Below are 16,387 nucleotides of genomic sequence, written 5' to 3'. Positions count from 1 at the left end.
TGGGATGATAATAGAGAAGCTTCCCATTGAAAGATGACATTCAGGCTGTCCCAAGGCCTCCCTCAGTGCTGCTCTGATCAAGACATTGAACAGGATCTATCTTCCCAAAATAGTTGAATGCTTGTGAGGCATCCCTGCATCTGAAGGGGTCAAGGAAGGGTTAAGGGGAGGGAGGTTGGGTTCCTAGAGAGGAAGGAAGCCAGGGAGGAGGAGTCACCCAGTCCTCCAGAGCAAGCCATCCTGCCTTGAATCCCTGAATACAGAGGAGTGAGTGAGGGTACCTGCATGTCCTTGCAGGCAAAGTGAATGGGCTGTGGTCGAAAAACCAAATATTGTAATTTAATAGTTGGAAAGATTTTGGAAGGAGTGGAGATTTCATTGAATCAAGCGTCACGTTAGTTTTCGTTACAAGAAAGGTTTATGGATCATGAGGCGTCAGTGGCAGGAATCAAGGGGGATTCAGTGTGGGTTGGGGCTGAAGGGGAGCTCAATGGGAGGCCAGGTGGGTCTGGAGAAGCAGAGGCCCCAGTGGAAGGAGGGCCCAGCATCACCTGGCTCTGCAATAAATAAGAGCTTGTTATTTCACTCTCCAAGGGAAAGCCTCTCAAAGCCGGTGGTCTAATTCTGCCTTTCTTTCACAGAGGAAAAGAATTGTTGACTGAGAATGTTGGAGTAGAGCCTGTTCAGGGAAACAAGGAGGAGGAAAGCATCTTGGGTCCAGTTTGATTCTTCACCAAACAGTGGTCCCAACATGGAGAGACCCAACTCACCTGGACCTGAAGCAAAACCTGGGAGCGGTGGTGAATCCTGGGGAAAAACAACACATAAGTTCAAGAGTGTGGACCTTTATAGTTCACTCATACAGTTCAGGCATTCCTCCTTCCGAGAGGGCGAGGGACCCAGAGAGGTTTGCAGCCGCCTCCACTCTCTCTGCCGCCAGTGGCTGAAGCCAGAGCAACACACCAAGGCGGAGATGCTGGACCTGGTGATCCTGGAGCAGTTCCTGAGCATCCTGCCCCCAGAGATGGGGAGCTGGGTCCGAGAGTGTGGGGCAGAGACCTCTTCCCAGGCGGTGGCCCTGGCGGAAGGCTTCCTCCTGAGTCGGGCAGAGGACGGGGAGCAGGAAGGACAGGTGAGAGCATTGCCTCTTGGCTTCACTCACCTTGGGACTCATAGGTAGATTAAACGTACATCCTGCTTTCCTTCCAAGATGGGACCTGTGACAGAGATAAGTCAGACTTTGCTCCCTCGACCTCTTTTCCCACCTGCTCTGCCCCTCCTGCACTCACCTCCATATCCACTGTAAGCTCAGTTGCTGCTCTACTCAATTCGTTGATCTCCAGAAATGAAAATGATGGGAGGGGAAGTGTGGCATTTGTTTCAAACTAGGTTGCCATCTCAGGGTTATTGTATAGATCTGTGATATCTTTGAACTCTCCATACTACTTCTACAATACTCTCTGCTCTTCCATGTGAGAGTTGGTAAATGTAGATAAACACAAGCAGATGCTTTACCACAGTTTTTAAACCAAGATATACCCTACAGTATAATGAAATATCACTCAGTCTTATGTAACAAGTCACAGTATCTCTACTTCAGTTCGGAAGTTCAAACAGTACAACAATCTATACTACAGTTACTCTGAGTTCAGGCAGAGGAATGAAATAGTCCCTTTAAAATAGTCTTTAAAGTATGCCTCATGCCATAAAATGATAAGTCTTTAAGATAGTTGGCAGACAGCAATCTCTTCGCTGTCCAAAGTGAGAATGGCCTTTGGCCTCAGCAGCAAGCCAGAGGCAGCAGCCAATCGGAACTCTGGCTCCTGGCACACTCGGCCAATCAGCTGCTGACCCATGGCTCTCCGGTTAACCCACCATATCATGGCGTCCTTGTTCCAATCCTCCCATTCCAGGCCCAAAATGGCTGCATGGAAGCCCACCCGGATGTCCCTGAATCAGAGGAACCCCCACCAGGCCCCACCCAGATCCTCCAGCAGAAGGAGCTCAAGCAGGAAGGAGACGGGGCTGCGGCCTTGGAGGGTAAGAAGGGACACTTTGGGGTGTTTTCCTCTTTTATGCTGGTGTGAATTCCCTTTTAGAGCGATTGTGGCACATCCCCATCAATTGGAGATTGAAATTGTGCACATCCAGGATCATTTGGCCTTGAGAGGAGGATATAGGTAGGCATTCATTTTCAAAAGGTGTAATTTCAGTGGGATTTGCAATACTTGTACATTACCCTAAAATTGAATCTGACTGAAAATTCGGTCTTTGAGTGTCTTCCCAGGTGAGACCCGAAGCCAAGAGGAGCCCTGAAACTGAGCTGGTAGACCAACAGACCACAAAGAATAGCTCTAGTCAATTGAAATTACAAGCCCAGTACTAGTTTCAATCCAGGCTTCTTAAAGCACTACTTGAGATAAAATGGCCTAAACTCCAAGACTTTACATATTCCTGGGCTGTTGAATTCTCCTGTCTTCATAGGGTCATTTCCTCATGGGTTTCTTTTCAGGACTGTAATTGTCACCTCTGAGACATGTCTATGTGATCACTTTTCACACCTTGCTCTCTCTCTCTCCCAGGGACTGAAATGATGTTGTTGCCGAATCCACAGTCACATCTTCCGCTTTGTGATGGAGTGGAAGTGAATCAGGTAAGCAGAAGGATTCCTGGGAGAGGAGGAAGGGAGATGCCTGGGGGTCATTGGTTCCAGGCTCAATCATGGAATCCTTGAGTTGGAAGAGACCTCGTGGGTCATCCTGTCCGACCACCTGCCAAGAAACTGGAAAATTACATTCAAAGCACTTCTGACAGATGGCCATCCAGTCTCTGTTTAAAAGCTGCCAAAGAAGGAGCCTCCACCACACTCAGGGGTAGAGAGTTAAAATAATAATAATAATAATAATAATAATAATAATAATAATAATAATATATTGTCGAAGGCTTTCATGGCCGGAATCCATGGGTTGCTGTAGGTTTTTCCGGGCTATATGGCCATGTTCTGGAGGCATGTTCTGGAGACCTCATTACCTCTGAGGATGCTTGCCATAGATGCAGGAGAAACGTCAGGAGAAAAATTGCCTCCAGAACATGGCCATATAGCCCGGAAAAACCTACAACAACCCAATAATAATATATAATAAAAGATTATCTATATACCTCCCTATCTCCCCGAGGGGACTCAGAGCGGTTTCCACATATGTAAAATAATACAAAAACATACAATATAAAACAAAAACATGGGCCTAAACTGCTATCACAACATATATGTTAAAATCCATTTAAAACCGGCTCCGCTCTGTTCTTCATGCAAGGTAAGCTGCCAGGGGCAAAGATTTCAATAAGGGGCCTGGACTGTTTGGATCGGGATGGGCCAAGGCTAGTGTAAGGAGAAGGGGAAAATGGGGCTGGCTGAATGCTACAGTGCAAGTGAATGCTACTGTCTCAGCAATTGCCCTTCTAGGGGACCAGGGCCACTCAATTCCAGTGCCAATTAATGGACTATAAAAGAAAAGGTGCCCTCAGATGACAGGGAACTAGGGAATGGATAGGGTACAAGGCCAAGTCCTAACTGTTGGACCAAGGGCTTGAGACTAGTCGTTATCGAAGGCCTGATGAAACCACCAAGTCATCAAGTTCTTACGGAAGGAGGTGAGGGATGGGGCCAGCCTTATCTCCTTGGGGAGGGCATTCCCCACCACCGAGAAGGCCTCTCCCTCGTCCCCAGCAACCGGGCTTAAGACGGTGGTGGGAGTGAGAGGAGGGTCACCCCGGTGGATATTTGTGTCCGCGCAGGTTCAAAGAAGGAGATGCGATCGCGGAGATAGGTGAGGCCCGAAACGTTTAGGGCTTTACAGGTGCACTGCTGAACAGCTCTCACAGTCAGGAAGTTCTTGATAATTTTCAGGTGGAATCTCCTTTCCTGTAGTTTGAAGCCATTGTGAAACAGAAAAGATTGAACCAACAGAAATGTAAATAATTTTTGTAATTCATTTTCTTGAAGAACCTGATGTGAGAAGGAAATGTGTTATTTTTCCACCAGGGCCCAATCGCCTTTGAGGATGTGGCTGTCCTTTTCTCCCTGGAGGAGTGGGCTCTCCTGAATCCTGATCAGAAAGTCTTGCACATGCAGATCATGGAGGAGATTCATGGGATGGTGGACTCTCTTGGTAAGGCTCTCTCACTTATGGGGATTTCTATTTCAAAATGCAGGATCCCAATCAGCAGCTCCCTGGTGGAAGTAATTTCCGAAATCATCTCCATCATGGAGGGTCCTCAAGGCAGGGCTTATGTTAGAAATATATGACATACTAGTAATATATGAGCCCCTTAGTCTTTCTGATACAGAGAACAATCTCCCTTCTTTTCTCTCAGCTGATTTGCTATTTCAAGGTGGCATGTTTTAGGAACTATTCAAGTTCTCTTCCTGTCCTAAACCTCCATTTTGACTTTCTTAGGGTCTCGGTTGGGACTGTGGCTTTTGTGTTTTACTTTCTTCATGTATGATAACCTGTAGGACATTTTAATATTCATAGAATCATAGAATCATTGAGTTGGAAGAAACCTCGTGGGCCATCCAGGATGGTTTGGAGGCACTCCCCTGTCTCTCAAAACCAATGTCAAGAGAGGTGTTATGTGGATGTCACAATATCTGGACGAGTTCTGCAGACATTCCTTTTTTCCCTTCTCTGTTTCATCATTGTTCTCTTTTTCTTTACAGTCACTATCTTGGGAGAGAAATAAAAAGGAGGGAACAATTGTGAAATGGGTGATAGAAAGGCATAGTTTTAGCTAGAGAAAAAGGCAAGCCTTTGAATGAGAAGGGAAAAGTCATCCATTCTCCCAGGAAGGAGGAGACAGAATACAAAGCCAGGCTAGGATGAGAAAAACATAGCCTTTGGAGCATATGCTATCCATCTCCCCCTTAGAGGCTCTAGGCCATAGGTCCTCAAACGTTTTAAACAGAGGGCCAGGTCACAGTCCCTCAAACTGTTTTAGGGACGGGTTATAATTTGAAAAAAATTTGAATGAATTCCTATGCACACTGCACATATCTTATTTGTAATGCAAAAAACATTTAAAAATAATACAATAGTTAAATTGAATAACAATTTTAACAAATATAAACTTATTAGTATTTCAATGGGTAGTGTGGGCCTGTTTTGGCTGATGAGATTGGATTGTTGTTGTTGTTGTTGTTGTTGTGTCAAGTCATTTCAGACATAGGTTGACCCTGAGCGAGGGCCGGGTAAATGATCTTGGAGGGCCGTATCCGGCCAGCGGGCCTTAGTTTGAAGACCCCTCTCTAGGCAGTTAAACAGTGTCCATCTTTACTGAACAAGGGGTGGGGAGAGGACAGCAGTTATATCTTCTTTTTTCCATATCTATGTTGTATAAAGGATCATTTCAATCTCCTTCTTACACCACTTATCACTCCTTATCACTCACACAGAGGACTGATTGTTTCTTTCCTCCTCCTTCACAGCAGATAACTGGAACACTGAACATTTGGGACACAATGGGGGCCTTCCAAGACACCAGCAAGCCCACAGAGAAGATGGAGCTTCTGCCAGAGAAAGGCCTTACAAATGCAATGTATGTGGCCAGTGTTTCACCCAAAATATGGGACTTATACTTCATAAGACACTCAGTGCTGGGAAAAACCACTGTCTCTGGAAATTATCAGCAAAATGTATTGCAGATTACAAACTGCCAGATCTGAGCCAAGAAGAAATCTTTGAAGGAACTGAGGATTTCATAAACCAGGAGTGTGGGAATTGTTTTGCTGACAGTTCACAATTGATGAGGCACAAGAAGGTCCACTCAAGAAAGAAGGCATACCAATGCAAGGAGTGTAAGGAATGTTTTCCTTCGGAATCATCACTTCTCAGACACAGGAGTATCCACACAGGAGAGAAGCCATACCAATGCCAGGAGTGTGGGAAATGTTTTGGGCATAGTTCACACTTAGTGACCCACAATAGAGTCCACACAGGAGAGAAGCCATACCAATGCCAGGAGTGTGGGAAATGTTTTGGGCATAGTTCACACTTGGTGAGTCACAAAAGACTCCACACAGGAGAGAAGCCATACCAATGCCAGGAGTGTGGGATGTGTTTTGCTAATAGTACAAACTTGGTGAGTCACAAAAAACTCCACACAGGAGAGAAGCCATACCAATGCTACGAATGTGGGAAATGCTTTGGTCGCAGTTCACACTTGGTGAGCCACAATAGAGTCCACACAGGAGAGAAGCCATTCCAATGCCAGGAGTGTGGAAAATGCTTTGCTTTCAATTCAGACTTGGTGAGGCACAAAAGAGTCCACACAGGAGAAAAGCCATACAAATGCCAGGAGTGTGAGAAGTCTTTTACTGACCGTTCAACCTTTGTGAGGCACAAAAAATTCCACGTAGGAGAGAAGCCATGCAAATGCCAGGAGTGTGGGAAATGTTTTGTTTTCAATTCAGACTTGGTGAGGCACAAAAGACTCCACACAGGAGAAAAGCCATACAAACGCTAGGAATGTGTGAAGTGTTTTACTGACCGTTCAACCTTTGTGAGGCGTAAAAGACTCCACGTAGGAGAGAAGCCATGCAAATTCCATACAAATGTAGATTAACAATCCTAATGTTTGTATAATAAATACAAGCTTTCCAACTAGTTCGGGACATACAGACATTTATTCAAAAACAGAAATAAAGGAAATGTATGGCAGAGGAAAACATGACCAGAATATGAAATCTAGAAAAGAGTGTTCTTCATGAGAACATTGGGGTCCCTTATATTATCTCATGTGATCATCCGATGGCTCATGCAATTTGATGTTATCGTCTAATGGCAGACCACTAAAGACGGGGAAGTGAGACTGAGGCCCCTTCTACAATGCCACATTATCTGCTTTGAACTGCGTTATATGAGTCTGCACTGCCATATAATCAAGTTCAAAGCAAATAGTCTAGATTTTATATGGCAATGTAGAAGGCCCCTGAGGCCATAGAGCAGGATTTCTCTACTTGGGGGTCGGGAACCCTATGGGTGTTGTGAGGGGATTTCAGAGGGGTTGCCAAACACCACCAGAAAGCACATTATTTCTGATGGTCTTGTGAACCCCTTTGGCAGAGAAGACTGAAGATCTTTCCTTCTCGTCCGTTTGGAAACTGAGAGCGAATCCTCGCACCAAAAGCTCTCCTCTGCTGTGATTGGGAGGGGAGGGCTGTTTCTGAGACTGAGCAGGGGAGAGGAGAGCAGGCGTGCTTGGCGCATGGCAGTGTGATGCACCTTTGGGGGCAAGGGAGAGCATGCGAGACTGGATGGAGGATTCTGATCTTAGGGGCAAAACAGGTTATTCCCGAGGCAGACAGGGCAGCAGAGCAAACTATTAGTCTTAGAATTCTCCCAGGAGTAGATTGGAACCAATTTCGACCTGATGGGTTTCAGTATCCACAGTTCAAAGGAACACAGCTTCGGCGTCCCTAGGGGCCGGCAGCCATCTGCAGCCCGGGAGAGGAAAGTTTTATGGCAAGATACGTTTGAGGCAGTAAAGAGACACAAAATGACACCATGGAGAGGAAAAGGTTATAATTAATTGATACTTCTTATTGGGGGACAATGTTAGGTTGAGGGGAAGAAAGCAAGGCAGGAAAGGAGTCTTTGGTTGGAACTGCTGCTTTGGCCATATTCCCATTGATGTCGGCTCAAGCGGACAACAGAGAATTGCGGAACTCCCTGCTGCAGGTCAGATCGGCTTCAAGGCAGGGGCTCCTGGCTGGCTCAACATCACAGGTATTTGTGCCAAATTTGGTCCAGTGAATGAAAATGCCTCCTGCATATCGGATATTGACATGACGATACATAAGAATAGCAAAATTACAGTTCTGAAATAGCAATACATTATAATATTATGTTTGGGGGTCACGACAACATGAGGAACTGTATTAAGGGGTCGCGGAATTAGGAAGGGTGAGAAACACTGCTCTAGACCATTGAAGTGGCTTCATCACATAAATAGCCAGTGAAATGTCACTTTCCAGTCGCTGGAGAAAACCTCTCTTCACATTAATGAGAATTATTGGGATGATAATAGAGAAGCTTCCCATTGAAAGATGAAGTTTAGTCTGTCCCAAGGCCTCCCACATCTCTGCTCTGATCACAACATTGAACAGGATGCATCTTCCCCAAATAGTTGAATGCTTGTGAGACAGCCCTGCATCTGAAGGGGTCAAGGAAGGGTTAAGGGGAGGGAGGCTGGGTTCCTAGAGAGGAAGGAAGCCAGGGAGGAGGAGGAGCCCAGTCCTCCAGAGCAGGCCATCCTGCCTTGACCACCACCTCCTCCTCTGCTTGGGCAGCCTTCCTCTCCTCCTGGGAGTCTCATTCCCAGACCCCCTTCAATGGGCTGAAGATCTGTAGTTGCTGTTGTCCTGTTAGTAGTGAAAGGGAAATCCCTTAAATAACAAAGGGAAATGCTACGCTTGCTTTTGCACGCAGGGAATGTTTTCAAGCTGTACGGGATACTGAGGGGTGAGTGCAGGTACCTACATGTCCTTGCAGGCAAAGTGAATGGGCTGTGGTTGAAAAACCAAATACTGTAATGTAATGGTTGGAAAGATCTTGGAAGGAGTGGAGATTTCATAGAATCAAGCGTCACATTAGTGTTCGTTACAGAAAAGGTTTATGGATCATGCGGTGTCAAGGGGGATTCAGTGTGGGTTGGGACTGAATGGGAGCTCAGTGGGAGGCCAGGTGAGGCCACGTTGGTCTAGACCAGTGGTTCTCAAACTGTGGGCCCCCAGCTGTTTTGGCCCACAACTCTCAGATATCTCAACCAGTTTAGGATTTCTGGGAGTTGAAGGCCAAAACGTCTGGGGGTGATAGTATGATAGCTGGGACTCACTGCCGCGAGCGTTACGCTGATAATGCAACAGTGGTTGTGAATGAGGGAAGGGAACACATGACCGACCACATGGTCGAGAGAAGGACGGAGTGAGAGCGGGAGGACAGAGACGCGGTGAAGTCGGGAAGATGGTTCATAGTTGTATTAGAAGGAAGGATAGAAATGGGGAGGGAGTGGTGTACAATGAATCTAATCCGGTTTATTGAGCAGTTTCGGACAACGGAGCTGCCCCAGAGTTTTTGGCAAGTACGTTGAACTTGTGCCCAATGCCCTCCAGTTTGTGGGAAACCTGGATGTGGGGTAGGAACAACATAGAACCATTTATTACTATTTACGGTCAGATCGGAGGTCCCCGGTGGTGCAGAGGGTTAAAGCACTGAGCTGCTGAACTTGTTGATCGAAAGGTCACAGGTTGGAATCTGGGGCATGGTGTGAGCTCCTGCTGTTAGCCCCAGCTTCTGCCAATCTCGTAGTTCGAAAACATGCAAATGTGAGTAGATTAATAGGTACCGCTCTGGCGGGAAGGTAACGGCTCTCCATGCAGTTATGCCAGTGGCCACATGACCTTGGAGGTGTCTACGGACAATGCTGGCTCTTCAGCTTAGAAATGGAGATGAGCACCACACCCCAGAATCAGACACAACTGGACTTAATGTCAGGGGAAAACCTTTACTTTTACCTGGTGATTTCTATCCTGTTGAAGGTCTTCCCAAACCGTTTCCCAAACTGCTGTTTATCATTATTCATTAAAGAACTGTTACAATCCTTCACTGTTATCTGTGTCCCCCCTGCGTGAAATTAGTTCTGTGGTTTCATCCCGCACCTGCGCTCCACAATCTGCGTACTCAAAGCACCATTCAGAAAACAGCGTAAGACAAGTGGCACTGGGTCCCAGCTATCATACTATCACCCATCTGGGGGCCCACAGGTTGAGAATTGTTGGCTGGAGAAGCAGAGGCCCAAGTGAAAGGAGGGCCCAGCATTACCTGGCTCTGAAAGCAATAAAAGGGCTTGTTTTGTTTGTTTGTTTGCTTGTTTGTTTTATTCTCCAATAAAAAGCCTCTTGAAGCCTATTGTCTAATTCTGCATTTCTTTCACAGAGGAAATGTGATTGTTGGCTGAGCATTTTGGAGTAGAGCCTGTTCAGGGATTTCTTTCCCTTGAGAGAAGAGGTAGGAAAAGCATCTTGGATACAGTTTGCTTCTTCATCAGAGTGATTCCAACATGAGAAGACCCAACTCACCTGGACCTGAAGCAGGACCTGGGAGCAATGGGGCATCCTGGGAAAAACCTACACATAAGTTCCTGAGTGTGGACCTTTATAGCTCAGACATACCTCACAAGCGCTTCAGGCAGTCCTCCTACCGAGAGGGCGAGGGACCCAGAGAGGTTTGCAGACGCCTCCACTCTCTCTGCTGCCAGTGGCTGAAGCCAGAGCAACACACCAAGGCGGAGATGCTGGACTTGGTGATCCTGGAGCAGTTCCTGAGCATCCTGCCCCCAGAGATGGGGAGCTGGGTCCGAGAGTGTGGGGCAGAGACCTCTTCCCAGGCGGTGGCCCTGGCGGAAGGCTTCCTCCTGAGTCGGGCAGAGGACGAGAAGCAGGAAGGACAGGTGAGAGCATTGCCTCTTGGGTTCCCTCACCTTGGGACTGATGGTGAGATTAAATGTACACCCTGCCTTTCTTCCAATAATAATAATAAATAATAATAATAGATTTCTATATCTGCCGTTCAGCGGACTGTAGTTTCGCCCGGGACACTCTTACAGCGTCCCGGGCAAGCCAGCAACGATCTGCGGCTTGGAAAAGGAGAGGTTCATATTAGAAAGTGTTAGAGGAATGTTTCTCAACCTGGGGGTCGGGACCCCTAGGGGGGGGGGTCGCAAGGGAGTTTCAGAAGGGTCACCAAAAAACATCAGAAAACATATATTTCTGATGGTCTGACGAACCCCTTTGGCAGAGAATGCTGAAGATCTCTCCACATGTCCTTCTCTTTCTTTTTGGAAACAAACGAGGAATTCTCACTCCAAAAGCCCTCTACCACTGGGATTGGCCAGCCTCTCAACCCTCTCTCAGCCAAGGAGAGGGCTGTTTCTGAGACTCCAAGTGGGAAGGAGAGAGCAGGCGTACTTGGCACATGGCAGTGTAGTGCGTATGTGCAGGTGAGGGAGAGTGTGGAAGGCTGGAGGAAGGCGTGGGGGTCTGTGTGAGACTTTTGGCCCAAATCTATCATTGGTGGGGTTCAGGATGATCTTTGATTGTAGGTAACCTATAAATCCCAGCAACGACAACTCCTAAATGTCAAGGTCTATTTTCCCCAAATTCCTACAGTGTTAACATTTGGCCATATTGCGTATTCATGCCAAGTTTGATCCAGGTTTATCTTTGTTTGAGTCCAGAGTGTTCTATGGATGTGAACTACAACTCCCAACTCCCAAGGTGAACTACAACTCCCAAACTCAAGGGCAAACCCTTCCAGGATTTTCTGTTCGTCACGGGAGTTCTGTGTGCCAAGTTGGGTTCCATTCAATCATGGGTGGAGTTCAGAATGCTCTTTGATTGCAAGTGAACTATCAATCCCAGCAACCACAACTCCCATAACTGTATCAAAATTGCAGTTATGAAGGAGCAATGAACATAATTTTATGGTTGGGGGTCACCACAACACGAGGAACTGTATTTAGGGATTGCCGCGTTAGGAAGGTTGAGAAACACTGTGTTAGAGTCAGTAAAAGGGCATTTTGTATCACTACGAAGAGGAAAAGGTTGCAATTCAAGTATACCTTTTATTGGGAGATTAGTTACAATGTTAGGGCAAAGGAGAAAAGGAAGGAAGAAGTGATCCTTAGTTGAAGCTGCTGTTGTGGCCACGGTCCCTTCAATGTTGGCTCACCCAGATGCTCTGGAACTGCGGAACCCCCTGCTGCGGTTCAGATCAACTTGAAGGCAGAGGTCTGCGCATTGGTCGATCCCAATGCCATAAAACTGTCTTCAAGACAGTTAGCAGCCAGCAGTCTCTTTGATGTCCAAAGTGAGAATGGGAGTTAGAATTCTTGGTCTCAGAAAAAAGCCAGAGGCAGCAGCCAATCAGAACTTTGGCTCCTGGCACACTCAGCCAATCAGCTGTGGACTCATAGCTCTCAAAGTTAACCCACCATATCATGGCGTCCTTTTCCCAATCCTCCCATTCAGGCCCAAAATGGCTGCATGGAAGCCCACCTTGATGTCCCTGAATCAGAGGAACCTCCCCCAGGCCCCACCCAGAGCCTCCAGCAGAAGGAGCTCAAGCAGGAAGGAGACGGGGCTGCAGACTTGGAGGGTAAGAAGGAACCCTTTGGGGTGTTTTGGTGTTTTATGCTGGTGTGAATTCCCTTTTAGAGGGATTGTGGCACATCCCCATCACTTTGAGATTGAAATTGTGCACATCCAGGATCATTGGCCTTAAGAGGAGGATGTAGGTAGGCATTCAATTTCAAAAGGTGCAATTTCAGTGGGATTTGCATTTTTCTTTCTTGCAATACTTGTACATTAGGCTAAAGCTGGATCTGACTGAAAATTCAGTTTTTGAGTGTCTTCCCAGGTGGGACCCGAAGCCAAGATGAGGTCTGAAACTGAGCTGGAAGACCAACTGACAACAAAGAATAACTCTAGTCAATTGAAATACCAAGCCCAGTAGTAGTTTCAATCCAAGCTACTTAAATCTCTACTTGAAATAAAATGGCCTAAACTCCAAAATGTTACATATTCCTGGGCTGGAGAATGCTCCAGTGTTCATAGGGTGATTTCCTCACAGGTGTCTTTTGAGGACTGTAATTGTCACCTCTGAGACATGTTTATGTGTTCAGCTTTCCACACCTTGCTCTCTCTCTCTCTCTCTCTCTCTCTCAGGGGCTGGAATGATGTTTTTGCCAAATCCACAGTCGAGTCTTCCCTTTTGTGATGGAGTGGAACTGAATCAGGTAAGCAGAAAATCCTAACTGTTGGACCAAGGGCTTGAGACTTGAAACTAGTCATTATCGAAGGCCTGATGAAACCACCAAGTCATCAAGTTCTTACGGAAGGAGGTGAGGGATGGGGCCAGCCTTATCTCCTTGGGGAGGGCATTCCAGAGGCAGGGGGCCACCACCGAGAAGGCCTCTCCCTCGTCCCCACCAACCAGGCTTCTGACGGTGCTGGGAGCAAGACAAGGGCCTCCCCGGTGGATCTTAGTGTCCACGCCAGTTGAAAGAGGAATCTCCTTTCCTGTAGTTTGAAGCCATTGTGAAACTGAAAAGCCTGAACCAACAGAAATATAAATAATTTCAAAGAGATTCTTGTAATTCTATTTCTTGATTTCCCTGATATGAGACGGAAGTGTTTTCTTTTCCTACCAGGGCCCAATTGCCTTCGAGGACGTGGCTGTCCATTTCTCCCTGGAGGAGTGGGTTCTCCTGAATCCTGGCCAAAAGGTCTTGCACATGCAGATCATGGAGGAGATTCATGGGATGGTGGACTCTCTTGGTAAGGCTCCCTCACTTATGGGGATTTCTGTTTCAAAATGCAGCATCCCAATCAGCAGCTCCCTCATGGGAACAATATGCTAAATCATCTCCATCACGGAGAGTCCTCAAGGCAGGGCTTATGTTAGAAATATATGACATACTAGTAATATATGGGTCCCTTAGTCTTTCTGATACAGAGAAAAATCTCCCTTCTTTTCTCTCAGCTGATTTGGTATTTCACAGGCATGTTTTAGGAAATATTCAAGTTCTCCGCCTGTCCTAAACCTCCATTTTGGATTTTCTTTGGGCCTCAGGTGGCATTGTGGCTTTTGTGTTTTACTTTCTTCGTGGTTGATGTCTGTGTAATGACTTGCTGGACATTTTAATATTCATAGAATCATGGAAACATTGGGTTGGAAGGGACCTCGTGGGCCATCCAGGATGGTTTGGAGGCACTCCCCTCTCCCTCAAAACCGATGTCAAGAGCAGTGTTATGTGAATGTCACAATATCCTGCAGGCATTCCTTTTTACCGCCTTCTCCTTTTCATAATTGTTCTCTTCTTTGTCTTTACAGTCACTATCTTGGGAGAGAAATCAAGGAGGGAACGACTGTGAAATGGGTGATAGAAAGGCAAAGTTTTAGCTAGAGAAAAAGGAAAGCCTTTGAATGAGAAGGGAAAAGTCATACATTCCCCCAGGAAGGAGGAGACAGAATACAAAGCCAGACTAGGCTGTGGAAAACATAGCCTTTGGAGCATATGTTACACACCTCTCCCTTAGAGGCTCCAGGCAGTTAAACAGTGTCCATCTTTACTGAACAAGGGGTGGGGAGAGAACGGCAGTTATATCTTCTTTTTTCCATATCTATGTTGTATAAAGGATCGTTTCAATCTCCTTCTTGCACCATTTCTCTAGAGTCCTTATCACTCACACATTTTGATTGTTTCTTTCCTCCTCCTTTGCAGCAGATAACCGGAACACCAAACATTTGGGACACAATGGGGGCCTTCCTAGACGCCAGCAAAGCCAGAGAGAAGATGGAGCTTCTGCCAGAGAAACACCTTTCAAATGCAATGTATGTGGGCAGTATTTTACCCAAAATATGGGACTTACACTTCACAAGACACTCAGTGCTGGGAAAAGCCATTGTCAGTTGAAAGTATCAGGAAAATGGATTGCTGATTACAAACCGCCAGATCTGAGCCAACAAGAAATCTTTCAAGGAACTGAGGATTTCATAAACCAGGAGTGCGGGACATGTTTTGCTGACAGTTCACAATTGATGAGGCGCAAAAACCTCCACACAAGAGAGAAGCCATACCAATGCAAAGAGTGTAAGAAATGTTTTCCTTGGAAGTCAACACTTCTCAGACACTGGAGTATCCATACAGGAAAGAAACCATACCAGTGCCAGGAGTGTGGGAAATGTTTTGGTCGCAGTTCAACCTTGGTGAGTCACAATAGAGTCCACACAGGAGAGAAGCCATACCAATGCCAGGAGTGTGGGAAATGTTTCGCTTCCAGTTCAGATTTGGTGAGGCATAAAAGAGTCCACACAGGAGAAAAGCCATGCAAATGCCAGGAGTGTGGGAAGTGTTTTGCTGACAGTTCAACCTTGGTGGGGCACAAAAAACTCCACACAGGAGAGAAACCATACCAATGCAAGGAGTGTGGGAAATGTTTTGTTTCCAGTTCACAGTTGGTAAGCCACAAAAAACTCCACACAGGAGAGAAACCATACCAGTGCAAGGAGTGTGGGAAATGTTTTGCACACAGTTCAGACTTGGTTAAGCACAAAAAACTCCACACAGGAGAAAAGTCATACAAATGCCAGGAGTGTGAGAAGTGTTTTGCTGACTGTTCAACTTTGATGAAGCACAAAAGACTCCACACAGGAGAGAAGCCATACCAATGCAAGGAGTGTGGGAAATCTTTTGCTCACAGTTCAGACTTGGTGAGGCACAAAAGACTCCACACAGGAGAGAAGCCATACAAATGCCAGGAGTGTGGGAAATCTTTTGCTCACAGTTCACACTTGGTAACCCACAAAAGACTCCACACAGGAGAGAAGCCATACAAATGCAAGGAATGTGGGAAATGTTTTGCTCGCAGTTCTCTCTTGGTGGGCCACAATAGAGTCCACACAGGAGAGAAGCCATACCAATGCCAGGAATGTAGGAAGTGTTTTGCTCGCAGTTCAGACTTGGTGAGGCACAGAAGACTGCACACAGGAGAAAAGCCATACAAATGCCAAGAGTGTGGGAAGTGTTTTGCTGACCATTCAGTGTTTGTGAGGCACAAAACACTCCACGTAGTTGAGAAGCCATGCAAATGCCAGGAGTGTGGGAAGTGTTTTGCTAACAGTTCAAGCTTGATGAGGCACAAAAGACTCCACACAGGGGAGAAGCCGTACCAATGCCAGGAGTGTGGGAAATATTTTGGGTACAGTTCGCACTTGGTGAGACACAAAAGACTCCACTCAGGAGAGAAGCCATACAAATGCCAGGAGTGTGGGAAATGTTTTACTCAGAGTTCACAATTGATGAGGCATAAAAAACTTCACACAGGAAAGAAAGAGTAAAAGTGCCAAGAGTGTAGAAAATGTTTTACACAGAATACACCCCTTATTGACCACTGGAGATCCCACACAGGAGGGAAATCATATCTATGTCAAGAGAGTGGGAAATGTTTTGCTGACAGTTCACAATTTGTGAGCCAAAAATGACTCCACACAGGAGAGAATCCTTACTAATTCCGGGAGGAAGTGTTTTTCTCAGACTCTATGTGTTAACAAAAAACAGTGAATACGAACAGGCTTCAAAACAGCCTTTGTGTGTAAACATGTGATTTCAAACAGGACTGTTTGAGAAGCTCTGCTTCAGACTTGGTAAAGTCCCCTTACAATGCATATCAACAAAATAATAACAAGAAAGAATATAAGGAAATCAAAACAACAACATTAAACACTATATAAAACAAACATCAAACGCAAACAACTAATAGTAAAAGAAG

The 16,387-nt window shown here is 46.1% G+C and overlaps 1 protein-coding gene across 4 annotated transcripts in view; it reads left to right on the top strand.

Annotated features, from left to right (window-relative positions):
• The window catches only part of LOC132765963 (zinc finger protein 493-like), a 73,461-nt gene that overhangs the window by 34,698 nt on the left and 22,376 nt on the right, over nt 1–16,387 (top strand). For 2 of the 4 annotated variants that reach the window (XM_067465123.1, XM_067465120.1), the window contains exons 3-4: nt 1,914–2,040; nt 12,782–12,852. In XM_067465123.1, the coding sequence (XP_067321224.1) occupies nt 1,914–2,040; nt 12,782–12,852 (198 nt within the window). Of the gene's footprint in view, nt 1–1,913; nt 2,041–2,582; nt 2,654–12,063; nt 12,213–12,781; nt 12,853–16,387 lie in introns of those variants that run through there. The other 2 variants (XM_067465122.1, XM_067465121.1) reach the window with 2 other exon arrangements.

This window comes from Anolis sagrei, chromosome 2 (assembly GCF_037176765.1).
Source record: "Anolis sagrei isolate rAnoSag1 chromosome 2, rAnoSag1.mat, whole genome shotgun sequence".
Lineage (NCBI taxonomy): Eukaryota > Metazoa > Chordata > Lepidosauria > Squamata > Dactyloidae > Anolis > Anolis sagrei.
The sequence above is the reverse complement of the archived record's forward strand: the minus strand, read 5'-3'. Positions and strand labels throughout refer to the sequence as shown.